Raw genomic sequence first — 19,478 nt, 5'->3', positions numbered from 1 at the left:
ATTTCCCAGCTAACATGTCATCCATCTGGATGGCAGTCTCTGTTTAATCCCAAATCCCATTTTCCACCATTGCTTCAGTATGTTGATTCCTGTTGAGCTGGTTAGCTGATAGAGCTAACCTCACAGATCGTCTATGGCATAAGAAACCGGCTATGAGATCATGTTTTATCAGATGAGCTCAGTACCTTGCTTTGTTCATACTTGTCTCCAGGCTGTGAGTGTTCATACCCTGTGCTGCCGTTGGAGGTAGATATCTTCAGGGGTGGGAGAGATGGGTTACGGCATGTAGCCTTCAAAGGCTTCTCAGACCCCACTGGGATAGAGGAATGGGGTCTGCTGTTGGGCTGAGGGGCCCTCCCAGCCTGGGGCCTCAGCACTGCTGAGCTGATCTCTTTGCGTTGGTACTCTATGGGCGACTGCAGCGCTGCAAGGGAGGACAAGGATTAGCCATATGCCTTCCACGGCCTTGCAAGGGGCTGCAGGGGGTGTGTGGAGTGATTCAAACAGGGCAGACATGTAAGCTGCAAACTGAACAGCAACAGGAGATGCCACCCATGAAAGCACATGGTGCATTCATGGCCAGGCAGGACACAAGCATGTTACACCGTGCTGTGCATGAACTGAACACAGCTACTGCAAAGAAGAGCTTCTCTAACCAACACAGTGGGCTAAAATATATGTCTGCATTCATGTTCTTTGAAATCATACAAATTAATCACATCTCCTAGTCAAAATAAATGAAAGCCTGAATAAGAGATGCATAGTACATTTACAGTGAATTTTGCTAACATCAGAAAATACAGGTCAAGATCCCTAAGTCTCATTTGCATATTCCCAAAAGTGCAATGGCTAAATACTCTTTATACGTGATGCACTGGCACTTGGCTTTCAATGTGCTTTTTACATTAACTGCTTTGGTTCAAGGAAACTGCTGTAACTGACCAGCAAGTGAGAAAGCATAGATGGCTCTAAGACACTAACCCCAGCAGTCCAGGCCTCTCCAGAAAACACCCAACAGGCAACACTAAACAGCTTCGTAAGCCTTTAAAAAAAAAAGGGTGTGCTTGTGAGAGTGCATGTTTCACAGTCATGAAGAGAGCTTACACTGGAAAAATGAAGGATAAAAATTCCAAATTTAAAAAAAATAAATAATTTGTTACGTTTGGAGGAGAAGGGATCAGGGCTGGAACTCACAATGAATGGGAAAGGAACAGATTTTCTAGGCTCAGACTACCATCCCCAGACCTTTGGGTTTGGTTTCTTGTATGTCATGTGGCTTTAATGGATGATTTATAGTCAATTAATACTGTGTACATGCACCAGACTAAACCTACTGGAATGCAGAGAGACTAGTCTAGCAAGAGGCAGACAGAGGACATAATGTCACAGCATCAGCCCCACCAGGGAACCACAACAGAAGGAATGTCTTTCCCAACAAGAGGAAAAGTAAAGAAAAACAGAAAGGCTCAGCACCACACAGTGTACTCTCTAGCATTCTCCTTCCAGAGAAAGGCAGAACAACTTCAAAGAGAAATCACTTCATACTAAAGAACAAAAGAAAAAAAAATCAAGGAGGACGCCAGATCACCATTTTCTTCAAAAGGACACAAACATAGATCTGTAGCAATCTGGAAGATTAACTGGCTCCAAAACCTGCGTGGTGACCCTTGTTACAAAAGCAGATTGTATTTATGCCACAGTGACTGCCAGTTTCACTTGCTTACTTCAGCTGCAGCTGGAAATGGTTTGGTCCTGCTGCAGATCAGCTACAGAGGGCAAGGAAGGTTGGGGAGAACTTTGACAATGACTTTGACAGTGACATTTTTCTATTGTATACAGCAGATTCAGCTGCAAGGTCTTTAACAGTAAGATGTGAATGAATATTTATCAATCTATCTTGAAACGGTCTATTCTACCCAGTGCTTTTAAAAGATATTTAGTTGAGTGTCCACTTGTGATACTAATTCCACCATTAACTATCACAGTCATGCCTGGCTTCCAGCCTCCTGTCAAACATCTGTTAGTATTCTCAGAAGCTTCTGGCAAAATCAGTGTGTAGGTACTTGCATTTTCTCTTTCTCTCTCAACTTGCCCCTCAAAACATGATTAAAAAAAAGGTGCAGATGAATGGCATTTTCCTTATGAAATATATCCATCAGTGACATATTTTCTTTACAGTTTGATTCTTAAAGCAAAATGAAAGAACAGTCACACTAACCAGTCTTTTGGTGCACAGCCTGTTTCTCAAGCTTAGCAGCCTTTGCTTTTTCAAGGAAAAATATGAAAAATTTGAATATTACAGTGTAATTGTACTAAGTTTTACATTTGTGAACTGTGGATGCTTTGAACATAGCCCTGTACTCTTTAGGGCTTCCCTATCCAAGAGAGAAAATCAAGAGACAGCTTGAGCAAGAACTCACAGGGAATATTTTGTTATTAAGTTTACACAGCACAGGCTCAGCGTGGATTTAGTATGATTTTAAAGACAGAAAACATCTGCTTTAATGAAATGCAAAGCTAAAGAACGTATTTAAAGATTAGTCAGCCTCAATAAGATTACATTCTAAAAGCCACTTAAAATGTTCTGGACTGGACAGGCTCTACTGGATACAATATAATTTTCTTGGATTTATTTATAGGTTTAAGGTAAATCCTTAAGCTTGTGTTTTAATATAAATCTATTTTTACTTTTAGCTTCAAAGATAGTGATGACTGTGTTCCTATCCCATCAGACTGCTTGCTGGTCTCACAGAAGATGGGCTAAATAGGGTCTGTGAAGATGCTTCAGTAGAAAAAGGGTCTCACAGGGCATTAAGTCTGGAAGGATAAGAGCGAATATATCAAAAATAAAAAAAACAAGCAATAAAGATGTGGAAGGAACAGAAAACACCTGCATCAGTGCCTCTGGAGTTCTCACAAAGTTTTTTTAAAAAAAGTCTGTAGCTAAGTATTAGTGAAGCTTATTTCTGTTCCAATAATTCCTCATTTAAAGCCAACTGCACTGGCACAAAACCATCCAGGTTTTGTTACCAACTAGTCAAACTGGAGAACTTGAAACTGCTCATCCCACCAGAATATGTAAGGAATCATTTTACAATGGTTGTATGAGCCCCTCTCTATTCCAAGTCATGAAAACCCAATACCAAGTGGTGGCATCATGGATGAAACACTATTTCCCTTCTCAGCCCAGCAGTAGTTTCTGAACTATCACAAACAATTTTTGCATGTAACCCCTTTCCAGTTAACTTCTCAAAAGTAAAATTAAGCTGACTTAAAACTTCAAAAACCTACACATTGAAGAAAAGGGTACTTTTGCTTTGATGTGAGCTGCAAGAGCCTTATCCAACTTTGCAACAAAAAATGAACAAAACCGAACACTAAAACCCAAAAATCAAAACATCTAACAGATTGTGCAGAGTCAACACATTTTGATTCAAGTAAATAAGTTTCATTATTGGACATGTTTTAAGTCATTAAATACAGAACTTTAATATAAGCTGCATTAAAGAAAAAGCTGTTTTGAAATGAATAGTGCAAAGCAATTTTGGACTTTGTTGCTTTCAACTTTGTTGCTTCCAAACAAACAAGAGAGATACTATTTTTAGATTCTTCTTCTAGTCCTGTTTCCTTCTCTTTCCCTCATCCATTCATGAACAAGAAGAAGCTAAAACTGTTAACCGAATTTGATTCCTCTGTATTTTCAAAATACACACTTCCATTGATCGTGTGTGTTTGTCTGGGTTTTTTTGGGGAACACAGCTTGAATCTGAACTACTATTTCATACCACTTTGAATCTATTCCTAAAGCAAAGCTGACACTTTGGAAAGGCCCCTGTTCATGTACAGCTCCCATGGTTTCTAGGAGAAACAAGCCCTTGCCCTTGTTTCCTTGTCCTCTCTTTTGGTTTTTTTTTTTGTTTGTTTGTTTGTTTAATTAAAAGTAGCTGCTCTCCTGTAGAGGTGGGACCTGTAAGGGGATGGGTGGTGAGGCAGCCTTCATCCCACCTCACATCCTCAGCTTGTAGCACATGGTGATGTTCAGTAGAAGGTTCTTGAGGATGAACCTTGCTCTGAATAAGTGGGAGATACTGTGTAGATAAAATGGCAACCTGGCTTCAACAGGGTCTTAGGTTGGGATCAGATTTAAAATCTCCCTGTAGGATGGAAGGCACCAGGGGACACAGCCCTGCAAACCCCAGCATTTTTAAAGGATCTTGCACAAAAGTACCACCCACAGAGGGACCTGAGACCTGAACATGATCCTGACGGATGCATTCAGGGCAACTGCACAGGGACCCAGCCCCTATTTAAGGAGGGAGCCAGTTCGCTGCCAAAACCAGTCCACGAGATGCTGCTAATAAAGCCAGGCCAGAATGACCTGTGGTCTCTAGTGGGGCTCCAGCAGCTTCTCAGTGCAGGCTCCAGGGCCACACAGCAGTTCAGATCAGACTTGCCTGTCCCTTCTCCCATTTTCATCTTCCCACCAGGCAGTCCTGGCATACAGGACAGAGATCTCTGTATAGCACCATTGAGGTGGCCTCTTTTCAAAGACCAGCTGTAAATTATGAGTCTTTCCCATTTACTCTGCGGATACCACTTGACACAATGTTTAATGACAGGCAGGCTGGGCTGGACTTTTCTCCTTGGGAATTTTCGTTATGAAAAGAAATCGCTGAATGTTTTTCTCATAGAGGAAACAAAGACAAAAAGATTCTAAATCCCATTTAGTGTCATGGTTTGGGAAACAGAGCAAAGACCATGTACATACCATTTAGGAAATCTCTTTGTGTGTCCAGGACCTGGTTGATGTCCTGTACCCAAGCTTGTTGAATTTCTGGATTAGCTGCCTGTAAAATTACTCTCTCTGATGTTTCCCGGCTCATTAGAGCAAACTTGCAGGGATCATTGTCCACATTTTCTTCAATCATAAGGTAGTTCATCTGAAACAAGTCAAGGTAAGTGTGTTACATGGAGCATGAGTTAACGTTACCCAAGAATCAAAATTGTTGTGAAATGTTCCTGAAAATAACTGAGTCCAATGACAAACTGTCAGATCATAATCAGTAGAATTTGCCTCATATAGATTTACCCAGATAAATCTAAATCTTAAATAAGATGCTTAATAAAGCTCTGACAGATGTACCAGACATCCACCTGCCTTGTCTTGATTTACAACTTCTATTTTAAGGTAACACAGATCTGACTGATGTGCTAAAAGTTTACTGTAACACATAAATAGAGACAAAATGTTCCTATTAATATGGTAATAAAGTCTATCATTCCTCCAATTTAAATAAATGTTTACATTTCTTATCCTTTGATAAGAAAATCTCAGTCATTAGAGTATTTTAAAAATGGAATGGACTGTGCACAGATATAAAAGAAAAAAGATAAATTTTCCCCTGATGCTCCAACAGATCTTATTTCTTGCAGATTAAAGTCACCTGTCTGCAATCATTTCACTTGACTGTAGTCATGGATGCTCTTTCTGGAAATCATATGGATGGTAATTTTGGCTGCTGTTCTGTCCTTGTGAGGCTTCTGTTTTAAGTGTACTTGTAACTTTAGCTTTTTCTGAGATACTCTGGATACTAAACAAGAATAGGTTGGCATAGCCTCTCAAAAAAAAAAAAAAAAAGAGGGAGAGTCTTCATGTCAAAAGCAGACAGCTCTGAAGACTAAGGCAGTAACATTCCTCTAGAAGTCTATGTCCCACTGCTCTGAGTATCTGTCAGGATATGGAGAGATCCACTTCACATGGGAATCCTGCCTAGCATTCAAACTGCAAGATGGAATTAGCCTCTTCCTTTGGTTCAGGGGATCCCTGTGAAGTTAGAGAGACATGCAGAAACTCCCTGATGTGGGGACAAGGAAAGGGACAGACAGTGAGCCTGGACAGTGGTCATCCTTTTGGTCTGCGCTCTTCCTCCTCTGATTGATAGCCAAAGCAAGCGAGTCAATCCTGTTAAGGCTCCAGGAAAAGGACATGTAGGTCAGAGCCTCAAACCCCCTATTTGTGTCTCAGGGAGATGCATTTGCCAAAGCTCCCACTTAGGTATTTTGAGAGTCTGAAAGGTACCCAACTGAGAAGTATCTCAGAAGGGATGAGCCATTTTTCAACACTAACTACCTCACTGCATAAAAAAGGGTTCTTAGCTAATGTAGGACATCATGCTGAAGCTTCTGTCACAGTTTGAGTGTGACAGACCTTGGAGAACAATATTTGGGAGCCTCACGTCCCTGACAGACCAGAACAGCTGCATTTGAAGTCATATGTACTTTTTACTCTAACAGAGAGACCTCAGTGCTCAGCAGTGACTGTGACACAGAGAAAGGAAGTGGGATCTATGGTGCTGTCTCAGGTGGAGGCTCCACTGTGAGATAAAGATGCCCACAGCCCAGAGAGGCAGGGAATGATCCTGCTATAGGGAATGGTCCTGCTGCACTGTGAGGCACAGCTCATCCCTGTGGGAAAGCACAAGAGAAATGCAAAAGCAGCATGAAGCTGAAATAGGGGCTGGTAGTCAAGAGTGTGAGAGGTGTGAGAGCTGCCAGCACATGGACTCTACACTGTGGTGGCAGTGATGCACATGGAGCCACTGGGGATCCTACACTTGCTGTAGGCACTCAACAGGAGAATGAGCTGTTTTGCCAAATGGAAGAAAAGGGACTGGAAAATTATCACACAAAAAATTTTAAACTCAGACAGTGGGAACAGCATTCCTTTCGTAGGCTGTTTAACTAGAAAAGCAACTCATACCCTCGGGGCAAGCTAATTTTATTGACATTAGGAGAGATTTATTTTTCTCTCTTTATCTACAATATACAATTCAGGAATTGTTTCCTGCAGATAAAAGCCTCATTGTTATACATACAATAAACTGAAGTAAAAATGATTCATGCTATTTCCATCTCCAACTTTAGTAATGATTTAAATCAGCAAAAAGATAAAATCAAAGCCAATCATCTAAATCAAGATGACTGTTTATTTGTACGCTTTAGGTTTTTTCTTTATTGCCTGTTATTTGGTTGGAAACTATAAAATACACTGACTTGCAAATGGATGTAGGCTTTTCAGTAAATGCTGCAGCTTCTGTCAGCCAAGATGATGCCCTCATTTCAGTAAATATGCTGTTTATCATAGATTTGTTTAGCTATACATGGTTAATATGCATTATTTCACCTGATATTGTTCTTTTCTATTTCATATTAACGTACCATTTAAAATTTACAGTAAACACAATCTGAGATTGTGGGAGAATTCTCTCACATCTCTTTTAACCTGTATCTTTGAAAAGGAAATCAATCCCAGACTGGTTTCTCAGAGTCGAATGATCAAGAAATTCAAATGAACCAGTGATTTTGTTCTTTCTGCAGGCACAGCAATGGCTGTTCTACCAGGAGATGTGCAGCATTCATTCATCTTCACTTACCATTTCAGAGGTTAACTTTGCATTTGTTTAACAAACATAAAACCCCTTAAACAAACAAGGAAACAAAGAAGTATTTTCCTGGTCACTTTCAGTTTTTACTTTTAGTCCCATCCCCATAATCTGGACAGATTATTTAAAACCAAAATTAATTTCTTACAGCTTTCTTTATAGCTTAGCTGGTTTTATAATTTCTCATAGCTGCATTTTGAGAACTGTGTGGTTTTGTTTGTTTTTGAAATGTTCTTGCAACATTCACATTTGAACTAACAGCCCTCCTCTGAATTAGGGAAGAGTATTTCCAGTAATGTCACATAAAGGTTTAGTATCGACTTACAGTTTGGCCTAAGATGACTCTTTTTGATACTCTACCTTCCCCTACCTTTTATGATCATGCTTGAAAGTGATTATTGCATACTTCCTTTGACTACTGCAGGCTTTGTAGCAATATTTGCTAACTCAGAGCTATGAATGACACAGGACCTGCCCTGGCTGTGTTCCTTGTAAAAATTACCCAGTAAATTTAGACACCCAGTGGTTTATTTAGAGACAGTCTTAAATGGCATCTGATCCACTGAAAGGATGCAAATGTTTCCTGCACATTGCTGTCCACATATAACAGGATGAACCAGTCTCATAGCACAGAAAACTGGAAACATTTCTTTATAGGACTATCAAACAGAATATGCCTCTCCCTCTCCATTTCTTACCTTTATGCTTTTCTTGAACATGTAGCCTGGTGTTAGAGATCCTTTTCTAAGGAGTTCACTGAAGATAACTATTTGCTCAAAGAGAAACACCCTGCGCTCCTTCGGCCGAGACTGAACTCCGGAATCCTGCTCTGTCACGTAGAAGGTGTCCTGCTGCAGCAGCTTGCCTTGAGCTGTCAGTTTGCCCTGAGAAGCAGACAAGGCACCACCATTACAAACCCTGACCCACCATGGTCCCACAGGATGAACTGCTGTATTTCATGCAGTCCAAGTTTTCCAGGCAGCACCACATTTGTGTGAGACATATCCCCCCCCCCCAGGTTATCAAAGCAGCAACCTAGTAAATTGTGACCTCAGTTTAAGAAAAATAACATAAGTTTTCTTTGCTCCCATTGCCACTGATTGTGCATATAAAACCAAAAGCAAGAGGTCTCAAAGCAGACTGTTTTGCATGCTTCATTTCAAACACTGTTCCCATTATGTAGTTGGTTACTGTAGTGTCTTTTTCTCTCTAGTCATGAGTTCTCCATCACCCCCTAAACCAGCAGTCAATGACACAACACTTCTGAAGGTGCGAAAAACCAGGACCTACCTGCTCGTAGGAATGCTACAGTGCATAAGACAAATTTTACTTCATTTTGGAGATAAGACATCTTGCCAAAGCCTACGCTGGCTTAATTGCAAACCACAAGTTGCAACCTGTGCGGTTGTAACTCAAAAGTCCCCTCCCGGATGATGCCAAAGTCAGTCAGAGCTGTTAATGTATTAATGCCAGATGACCTTACGAATAGGCAGAGCAGGTTGGTTCATCACTTATTTTGCTCTGGCTATACCTATAAGAAGTTTGCAGAAGCTTTTACAGACCTCACATTTTGAAGAAACAATAGATAGATTATTACAAGTTTAAAGTGAGAGGTATATTACTCCCTCACCTCTGAAACCTCACCAAAACACGCAGCTCAGCACCGGAGAAGAAAAAGCATTAAATAAACAGCTTGGAGTAGAGACAATCATAGAAACATAAAATAATTTTCCTTGCGTAGTTATTATCATAAACAGAATGCAAATACATACCTCAAAGCCTTGGAGGCGACCCAGGTTCATCATATCGTTGCAACGTTTTGGTACAAGGCACATTAATTCAACTGCTTTCTGTTGAGGAAAAAGGATGTTGAATTATTACAAGAGAATCAAGGGGTTCCTAAAAGCCCAGTGTCAAATAATGAAGTTCAATAGCACAATTGCTGCTGTCAGTTATTCATGGTGAGGCCCTCATGCACTGAAGATGTGTGCTAATGTCTAAAAAGAGGATGGGGCACCTAAAACGTAGGATCGTGCCATCATTTTTTAATTCTGATTTAAGCTAAGAGAAAACCCACATTTAGAATACCAGCAGGATCTTCAACTATTGTCAAAGTAATACTGGGGTTTTCAATCCTCCATACAAAGTGCCATTAGCACTATTGTCCTGGACATGAAAATGTACCTCTATATCGGAGCACTCCAGACCAGCTTTTTCACTGTACCTCAGGAAGTCCTGGAGAAAGCAGAAAGGTTTGCATTAAGGCACTTCAGAAAGAGAGAACAAAAGATGCCAGTTTGAAAAGGAAAAAAGCATATTCAGTATGTCATTTTCTGAGAAGAAATTTGCTAATATTAATAAATCCATCTGCAGAGATTGCTGAATGTCATAACCACTCTAAAGACATGGAAAAGGGGTGCGGATGATTGTTGAAAACATCACATAAAAAAAGACAAAGCTGGGATTAGCCCTTAGGAATGCTTACTTGGTCCCTGCCTTAAGCCACAAGACCACACACACATGAAGGTTTTTCTTTTCCTTTTGGCATTTTGGGGAACGCGCTGCTGTCTCTTTGCTAGTGTGCAATTACCAAACTGTGGGCTGATGGCAGCCTGCTTGAGGTTAGTTCAAAAGAGAGAAGAAACCAGCTGTGAGCTCCGGTGCTGCTGGTGATTACAGGGTAGGGTTCAGACATGCCTGATTTTAGATATTAGCTTGAGACCCCTCAGGATGAATTTTCAGAAACGCTGAGTAATTGGCATTGTGGATAAGTTATATAACCCAGAGTGGTCAGGCTCCTTGAGAAAAAAAATTGTGTGGAGCTCCCCAAATTTTAAGATGTCAGAATATTCTGGAAATAAGTTTCTTAGGGTAATTTGAAATGAGCTATTCAGAAACGGAGGCTATAGCATTTACTAAAAGCACACCATTCAGCACCAAAGACAGACTTTACTAACACACTTGTGTATCTTTGTTTCAATTAAAAAAAAATTGAAAGTTTGCTCTTAAACCTTAGAGGAAGAAAATTCCTATTTGAAGTTTACTCTTCTATAAAAAATCCCAAAATAAAATAAAATAAATAAATAAAAAATCTGTTTACTATCCTAAATTACAAACAACTTGCACAGATGTGGCCTTCGTGCCCTCTGGACATTTTCCATGGGCCTCTGTCAGTGTATACCCAGAGAGCAGACTCCTCTTTTCTCTTAATGTGATGAATTTATTCCTCAGTTAAGTCTAAGGCTGACTTAAAATAACAGCATCTAATGCAACATGCAGACAGACTATAGTTTAGTCCAAACTGGATCTTTCCACTCACCTTAAGAAGAAGTTGATATTTAGTTATTCTTTGAATGGGTTTGATCAGAAAGTCACTGATGGTTAGCCGCTGGCTTATTTCCTGTTGAACCTCCTACAAATTGAGGATTAAAAACAATTGCAAACAATCACAGAGTAAGACAGAGAACATGATAAAATGTCTCAGCAGAGACTTATTTCCACAGAAAGTTGGTCTGTTCTTAATCTTTTGTTTACAAGGGGGAATTTCTGAGGATTTTAAAATCTGGCATATTTTAGTTAGGCAAGGACTGGGTAAAAGTCATGACCGAGCTGGAAGGCATTGGAAAGCACAGGATCCCTCCCCACTCTGAGCTGACAGAGCAGGACTGCAAGGTCTGAAGATCACGCTTTCTACTGCAGCAGGATTAGCTCACAACTAAGTCCTGCAAGGCATGCTTCACATCCTGGGGTAAAAGGAAACATCCTTCCCTTGTTAAACAAGCTTCTTTCACATTACTATCTAAATGTGTCTAGTCCCAAAGACTTTTTGAAACAGACAAAGTTACTCGGAATTTATGAGAGGCACCACCCAACTCCAACAGCTTTTACCTCCTCCCGTGTCTGTAGACTACTGATTAAAAAGTCATATTTTATTTGGAATAGAAATTAGTGCAGGGCCACTATAAGGGCCACACACAGTCAGCACTGCATTAAATATTTATTAGAAATTAACAATATGAGAATTTGAAATCAATTAAATAATAACATTTTCTCCCTATGGCAGAGACTTCAGCAGCATGAGCAGTATTAAAATCTTCTAGAGTTTGCTTTAGACAAACCCCACAGGTTACAGAACAGTCTCCTTGACTAGGACTCCCAGCTGTAAGCAGTAGTAATATGTAATTGGCCCTGCTTACCTCAAAGTATGTTTCATACTCGGCTACTATATATTCAGATCGTGGCTTGTTCTGGCAATATACCACATACATGTGCAATCGCCGCTCCTGTGAAGGTAAGAGGCACAGCAGCCTGGTGAGTTTTTTGCTACTGTTCTGTTATTGAAGGGTGGCAGAGAATTGCTATGATGTTCTGCTTGGTCTTCCTTATTTTTGGTTTAATCAAAGATTTAGTTTGCTGAAGTAGGAAAGAGAATCGGTAACTGGCTCTGTTCTAGACTTCACCTTAAGCAATGGGAAGGTTCCATGGGGGTAGCCAGCGAGAGATGTCATACCCACAATGGCAGGTCTGAAATTTGCTAGAGTTGTGCTCTGGTTAATATCACATGAACATGTAAATTGTAGCAGTTGGCAAATACCTGCCGTAATTATATTTTGGCAGATGTCCTTGGCCACATCAATTTTGCCTCCAAAATAAGTTATTTGCAAGAAGGCAATTAATTAATGCCTTAGTGCAATTCAGCTGCACACTTGAAAATGCATAACTAAAGGGTTACTTGATGTTTAAATTAAGTTTAGACATGTAAAAGTAAACTAACAGATGTTTTTGGAAAAGAGTCATCACACCCTAAATGACAATTGTACTAGATATAGGTAACAAAACTTACATGCTTAATAAAAAGCTGTGCTAAACGGTCAGGTTCTTGAAGACATTTTTCCAGTTCAACCAGGAAAAAGCTGAAAGAAAGGACATCAACATTTCAGAATACTTCTTTAGGCCATCCCAGCAGCAAACTAGTCATCCTTCAGATATGTCAGTACAATTTTAGCTACAGTATTCAATAATAAATGAAAAGGTAAGCTTGGCTTCAGCCCTTAATGGTGGGATTTCTAAAGCATTAGATGAGAGCTGTGAAATGGGGAGGTCTTTTCTTGCAAACTGTCTGCTCTTCTTTACTATTACAGTGGTTTCAATTTCCAGAAAGTGCCGATTACACAAGAGTTGCTTTCCTTCACTGAGAACTCCCAATGTAAAACTTTCCCATGTACCAAAATACTTGTGAAAACTCAACTGAAGCTTTACCAGGAGTTCTCAGTTTCATGAGTAGATTTGGAGTACTGGTCAATGTGAAAGAGACACAGCAGTTTCCACTTGAATGAACAAATCAACATGTTTTGCTGGTGGAGTTACAGTATATTCTGTTTGTCACTGGTTTTAATTTCATAATAAATCATAATATGTAATTCATAAACACCATCTCTATCTTGGCCTGCAGCTTTGGGGAGGTCATTCATTCCAGCAAAAATGCCCTTATCAAGAATATACTGGGATGCCTAAAAGTGAGGTAAAATCAGCTAAAGTAAACTTTTTCACTTCAGGATTTCTGTCTCAAATATCTCCGTGGATTTACTACAGTAGCCGGATTTGGGGAGAGGTCATGGCTGCAATGGTCTGGTCCCAAGAAATCCCAGAACCACAAAAAAAAATGCAAATTGGACATCTGTCCCAACCAAAAATCCCCATTGCTACTATCATTAAATACAGCTGCTCCCATAACTCAGTCCCATAACTCTATAAATGTTACATTCATCTGCATTTAAATAGACTTCTTGACCCAGATATGCAGAACTAAAAATAGGGAATCCTTTCCTATGTGTTACAGAAAACTCCTACCATCACACTTAAACAAGGAATGGCTCTGGTAAAAACACTCCATTGCAGGAATCAACTTAATATATGGTGAAGCTTTTCCTGACATTTCTTAGTTTGTGTTCACAAGGTCATCTGTCAGAACATAAGGACAGGCCCAGGCTATGAGATAAGCACCTATGGGACACATGATGAGAAGGATACTGTGCTTCACAGGTGAGGGAAACATCCAGAGCTGAAGGAAGATCCAGCCCAGTGTCCATTGCTCAAGTCTGCCCATGCATGCTCAAATTCTAGTTAGTTGGAGCTGTAGAGTATTTCTGAGTGGCAGAGTTGAAATCATGATCATATTGTCCATAAGCAAGAGATTATTGTTCATAAATGAATGGAAATGGCCTAGGGTTTGTGCTTCCAGCAGCTTTTCAAAATCTACTTGTATGAGTAAGATTTTCAGGGAATGGAGTTTCTAACTCAGAGCCAAAAACATCAACCAGGCCAAAGCATGTCAGGGCTTTCATGTGAGAAGGATCTTGAAGGAATTTGCATTTTATTGCCCTTCTAGCCAAACACCACTGGTATGGTCAGCCTTCATGATCCAATCAGCTGCATGTGAAGATGTTCATGACTTTGCAGCACTGCTACTGCACATCAGTAGGATGAATTGAGCCTACAGCTGTGACCCACGAAACACAATTATGGCAGCCTCAATAGCTTTTCTGAGGATTCAGCAAATACCCCACAAGCAGCAACTCTCTGAGGGCCATGTTGGGAATGCTTATGAGCCATAGCTCAGGAGCTGTGGATGGACCACAGTGGTATATCCCAGTGAAGCCTCTTGCTGCGGCTCCCCAGCAAGGAGTGGCAGAGCCATTGGCAGCACAGCTCTAACACAGAGCAGACTCTTGTGTGCAGCTTTTTTGTCACACTGACCAGCACTCCTGGCACGGTGTTTGAACCAGCATAAAGCTGTATCTGTGATCAGAGACAGCATGACAAACACTCTCCCATGAAGCCAGGCAGTGCAAAGCTATAGCCCACCAAAGTTGTTTGTTTTTTTTTCACTGGGAAAAACGATTTCATGTAAGACCGATGCTTTGCATCATGCAGTTGTGCTGGTTTTGGCTGGGTAGACAAAGCCCTCTATCAGGATTTAGTGTATAGTGAAACTGTGGCTAAAAGCACATGAATCAGAACGTGTTCTCAGGATTCAAGGTAGCCATGATTTGTGAAGTTACTAAGCAGCACTTACAAACCAACAGAGACCATTTAAAGACAGGCAACGTCCTTTGGAAGTTCAGCCCTGAATGACCTGCTGATGTTCAATTAAAAGCAGCTTAGACATACAGACACCATATAGCCAAATCCTTTATGGACAGTGGTTAGAAAGGTGCTTAAAAAGGAACTAAACCAAAAACTTACTCTTTGTGCCAGTCATAGATCTGGTGAATATTGCCAAATACAATCTTGTCTTTCCCTTTCATATCTTCAGAAACTCCTTTTTCTTCCATCCTCTTCATGAAGCCCTTTAAGATTAAGGATCAGTGATCGGCATGCTTAAAATATCTTTTGTACAAATTAAAACCAGAAACCCAACTAGATACTTTAAATTACACAGTTTGCTTAAAATAAAACTTTAAAGAATTTGTTTAGAATATCTACAATACTTACACAAACCACTATTAGATGTAATTGAAGTGACAAGTGCAAATGTAAGATAAAAGTTAAACAAAGTAGTTTATCAAGCTCTTGGCTTCTCTAGTAAGAGGAAGAAGAACTTTGTACAGAGTTCTTCCATTCATCACCATGAGTATTTTGCGAGAGCACAAAGCCAAGCAGTAAGTCTAAAAGAGTCACGTGAACAGGATTTCTCACAACTCCAGAGAGTTTATTTGTAAGCCTTGGGAACACTGCAGTCCTGTCAGGTTTGTCAGTGGTGCATGATATAAACAGAACACAAGACAAAGGTCTTCAAGTTTGGAAGCTCTTGAAAATCAGATAGGCTGATAATTCTCCTTGGACTCGTGAATGCCACTAGTGAATCACATGCCTCCAGATCTGAGTCCTTGCTAGGAAAAAAAAATGGACCCTGCGAGTGAGTTGGATCTGACAGGTGATCCCTAGGGAACTTCACAAATTGAAGTTTAAAAAAAAAAAAAAGACTGTTTTTTAACAGAAAAAAACCCCCAAACTCTAGTTTCTTTCAGGTTTTTTTTTCAAAACAATAATCCACAGTCCACACATGCACCTCAACACAGATCCAAGCCCACTTTCTAGAAATGTACTCAGACACAGAACATTAGCCCAGGTGCAAATTCAAGTATCTGTTATCATTACTCAATATGACAGGAAAAAAGCATGAAAAAGTGGTAGGAGCATAAGTTAATTCCCCACCACTGCCCCCAAGGCTGCATTACAGCAGAAAGAGTTTGTCATAAGCAGGGTAGCCAAGAAAAATCTTTGCACACTGGAGTTGAACCTAAAATACAACGTTTGTTAGATGGAAACAAAAATAGTTTCCAAAGGCGTTTCTCCTTGTTTCTGTCAACATGAGAAGGGGACCATGGAAGCAGAGTGCAAAATAAAGCAGTTTGTTTCTCATGCTGTATTTTTGTTGTTGTCACTTGTCAGCATGGTGCTTTTTAGTGGGAAAACATTTTGCATAGCAGGGTTTGCTTCAGCTCACCTCCACAACAGTTCCCAAATCTTTGACGTAGTCTTTTTCAGTCTGTACCAGCTCATTTAAGACAAACCTATATAAAAACAGAACACACATATTTTTGACCACATTCCTTGATGTTTGCTCCTCTTACCACATATGACTTCACCATAAACCCCCACTGTCACTCAGATCACATAATGTGTCACTTGTCACTCACTTAGAGCTCAGTGGAATGTAAATGAAAAAAAAAAGTCACATTTCAGGTCAGGGTAGTCACAATTTTCTTAACCACTCTTTCCTCCTATCCCTCTTTGCTCCCACAGCACAGGATGGTGCAAGAGCAGCAGCACAACCAGCTGCCTGCACTTTGAACTACCCCTCCCTGACCTCCCCTCCTCCATGCCCTACACAGCCCCCCCCTGAGAACAATGGAGACATGTCCTGACCCATTTTGTGGCAAGCAGGAGAGGATTTCTTGCCCCAGTTCCTCTGGCTTTGCCCAAGAGTCATCAATTAAGTTTTAATTCGGAAGTTTCAAATACTTGGAAAACAAATCCCCTCTCCCGTCATAACTAAGAGCTTAATCTTTCAGACTAGGTAATCTACGTGTGGGTGTTGAATGTTTTAATACTTATTTCAGAGCTAATAATCCCATGTAGGAGAGTCATCTAATGAAGGCTTGATGCATGCAAACAACAGCAAGCTAAAAAAAGTCCCTCCTAAGTAAGTCAAACTGACTAATCACATCATGTTCTTTCGAGGACAATTTCAGAAGTTACAGCCTGCTGCAGACAGTTTGTCTCTCAATTACGCCAATACATAGAGTTGGCAAATGACAAATAAACTCCATCTGTGCTCAAGTTTGCTACAGCATAACAAGGCTAACTAGATAGAGGAGCGCTTTCATGTCCACATCAATCAGCAGACTGACCCACTTGAAGTGATAGGGCTGAGGGCAAACAGTGCTAAGATAAAAGGCTGGTTTAAAATACCTAGAGGGGAAAGAAAACAGAATAGTGTTGCAAGGAGAGACTTACTAAGGAGAAGTTACTGAGAAAATAAATCCTGCTCCTGCTGCGCTCCCAACTTGTCTGTTGCTCAGACAAAGCGGAGGCAATTCTTAGGACACGTGTCAGAAAAAGGTCAAACGGCTTCTTGTTCGTTTGAGAGTGAAATCCATCCCCCTTGGCAGAAGGCAGGGCTGGCAGCGGCCACACCAGATGCCTGTGCTCTCCGAAGTGCCCTGCCAAGTTGTGTGCCTGGGCAGCAAACACGTGCGGGGCAAAAGGCAACAGGCTGCTCTTTCACAGCCCAGCACCATGTGGCCTGAGCAGGCGTGTGCTGTAGAGCCCCTCTCGCTGGCTGACCCACCGTGCCCTTGTGAAAGGCTCATCACATCCACTCTGCCCGGGGACGGGTGCTGGGAGGTGCTGTTCAGCTTGCACTACCCTCCATTTGCATTGCTACCCGCAAGCACAGAGAGCTGCTGAGGGAATGAGGAGAACCTTTCCCTCCTACAAGGTTATCTGGCCAAATTCTGCTCTAAAAGTGAAGCAGCAGGTGCTTGCAATACATAATGCTGCAGGTCATGCAGGCAGGTGGGTGTTTATTAAAAATCAGTGCAGCAACCAGGTTTCTGGTGAACAGATGAAACTTGCACGTTTACATCTCTATTAGGATCCAGGGTCTGCATGTCCACTTCTTGCCTTAAACTCAGCACCAGCATTCCCTCAGCTCCCCTCTTCCTAGCAAGCAGAAAAATCAATCTTGACCATCTCTATTCGTTCTCTGAAGCCTACCTGACACAGGACCTTAGAGGTACTCCTAAATTTAAGGTTTCTAAGATGTATGCAGCCAAAAATTCAAGTTCACTCATCTTCTCCTCTAATAATACGGAGCAAGGGCAGGTAGTTGCTTGCAAAGTGCCCTGGTCACCAGCAGGTGTTGACTACACAGCTGTATTTAAAATGGCATGAACTGGAACAAGGGTAGAGCCTCCTCACTTCTGATGGAATCTGAATATCTGTATATTTTGGTAACTCTGTATTCGATCCATACTGAACAATGACACTCAATAAGACTATGGTCTTACTGCTTGTAGAAATGCAGCAATTAAGCCTGATGGAATAGGATTTTCCTAAAACCAGGGCCAGCAGCTGGCACATGTGTGCTGCCAGGGCCACAGGACATTACTGCCCATGCCTGTGCAAGGGTTCAGCTGCTGTTCTGTGAGGGAATAGGGGATCACAGCTCAAGCTGGGAGCTCAGCTGCTTCACATGACTATGGAATTAAGCCTAGGAAGCTGCAGAGATACAGAACACAGACACAAAGGAGCTGGAGCAGAGACAGATGTCTTGTGCTGAAAGCCACTAGCAGGTGCTCCTAAACATCCTGGTGTTTGGAATTCTGGCAGCTACTAATTAATTACACATAACACGCTATCAGTTCCCCTGCCAGAAGCATCACACGCTAGAGTGTTCCTGTGTTCCTGTAACTATGCTGACAGTGCCAGAGGTCTCTGCACTAAAACTGCAACCTGCAGTTTGCTGCCAGTTACCTAATTAATGAATTGCTGCAAGAGAAAGTCCAGAACCTGTAATATTGAGGAACTTTCAGAAGACACTCATGGGCAGAGATGTTCCCTGCAGGAAGGCTGATAGCTGCCTAGTAGGAAACTTCTCCCATTCAGAAATACATCCAGGAGTGTCATGTCCTTGTCTGCTGCTGGGAGTTGCTCCAGTTCTTCACTGTATCACTTCTCTGGCTTCCTACAACAAACTGCAGGAGCAAATGATGGCTTTCACAGACCTGTGACACTGCTCCTACTTCCTCTTCTACTCTTAACGGCCTCCTTGTTCTCCCCAGCTTGGTTTCCTTCCCTGCTTGGCATCTTTCCCAAATGGGCTGCTCTTCTCCCACCTCTCACATTTCCACACTCCAATGAGAGCTGTATGGAACGTTACTTTGCCCCCAGTCTACCATTTGATTAGTTCGCTGCAGTTACCGTTGTTAGCACAAGAGGTGATACAAAGAAAACAGCTACCTCAGCTCTCTTTCATATAATTCTTGATTCTGTTTCTCCAGTTCTCTGTGTTCTTCAGCTGAACTATGCATTTAAGAAATGCTTTAATCATTACAGGCTTTGAAGGGACGAGTGTTATTTTTTATTTACATTTAAGGGAGTGTACAGATAATTTTAAAAAATAACTTTCATGAGCCATCATCATTTCTTTTCTCTCCCATTACCATGAACATGAGGGTTTCCCAAATGAAGCTTTCTCTTCAGTAGTGCACCACAAATCCATCTGAATCCTGTCCCTTCCTTTGCTAATACTAAGGCAAAAAAAATATTATCTCATTCAAAAAATCCTAGTGGGATTCTCTATTCTATTCCTTGAAGGTAGCTAACAAGGTCAACCGCATATTCCCCCTGTGAGAGCTGATTTCACCACTGGCAATGAAGTAATTACCAATGCAAACGTCTCAATAATACTTGTCAAGCTGTTCAGAGGCTTTTACAGCACTAGATATGTGCTATTTGGGGTAAAAG

The 19,478-nt window shown here is 41.1% G+C and overlaps 1 protein-coding gene across 2 annotated transcripts in view; it reads right to left on the bottom strand.

Moving 5' to 3' along the window:
• The window catches only part of KALRN (kalirin RhoGEF kinase), a 504,478-nt gene that overhangs the window by 33,681 nt on the left and 451,319 nt on the right, over nt 1–19,478 (bottom strand). For both annotated transcript variants that reach the window (XM_027637175.1, XM_027637177.1), the window contains 10 exons: nt 15,952–16,018; nt 14,688–14,791; nt 12,286–12,355; nt 11,639–11,725; nt 10,762–10,854; nt 9,627–9,677; nt 9,215–9,292; nt 8,141–8,326; nt 4,769–4,940; nt 186–424 (listed from right to left, as the gene is read on the bottom strand). In XM_027637175.1, coding sequence (XP_027492976.1) covers nt 186–424; nt 4,769–4,940; nt 8,141–8,326; nt 9,215–9,292; nt 9,627–9,677; nt 10,762–10,854; nt 11,639–11,725; nt 12,286–12,355; nt 14,688–14,791; nt 15,952–16,018 — 1,147 coding nt within the window. The remainder of the gene's footprint in view (nt 1–185; nt 425–4,768; nt 4,941–8,140; nt 8,327–9,214; nt 9,293–9,626; nt 9,678–10,761; nt 10,855–11,638; nt 11,726–12,285; nt 12,356–14,687; nt 14,792–15,951; nt 16,019–19,478) is intronic.

This window comes from Corapipo altera, unplaced genomic scaffold (assembly GCF_003945725.1).
Source record: "Corapipo altera isolate COAL_440 unplaced genomic scaffold, ASM394572v1 45, whole genome shotgun sequence".
NCBI classification, from domain to species: domain Eukaryota; kingdom Metazoa; phylum Chordata; class Aves; order Passeriformes; family Pipridae; genus Corapipo; species Corapipo altera.
Note: the sequence above shows the minus strand (reverse complement) of the source record. Positions and strands in the feature narration are given on the sequence as shown.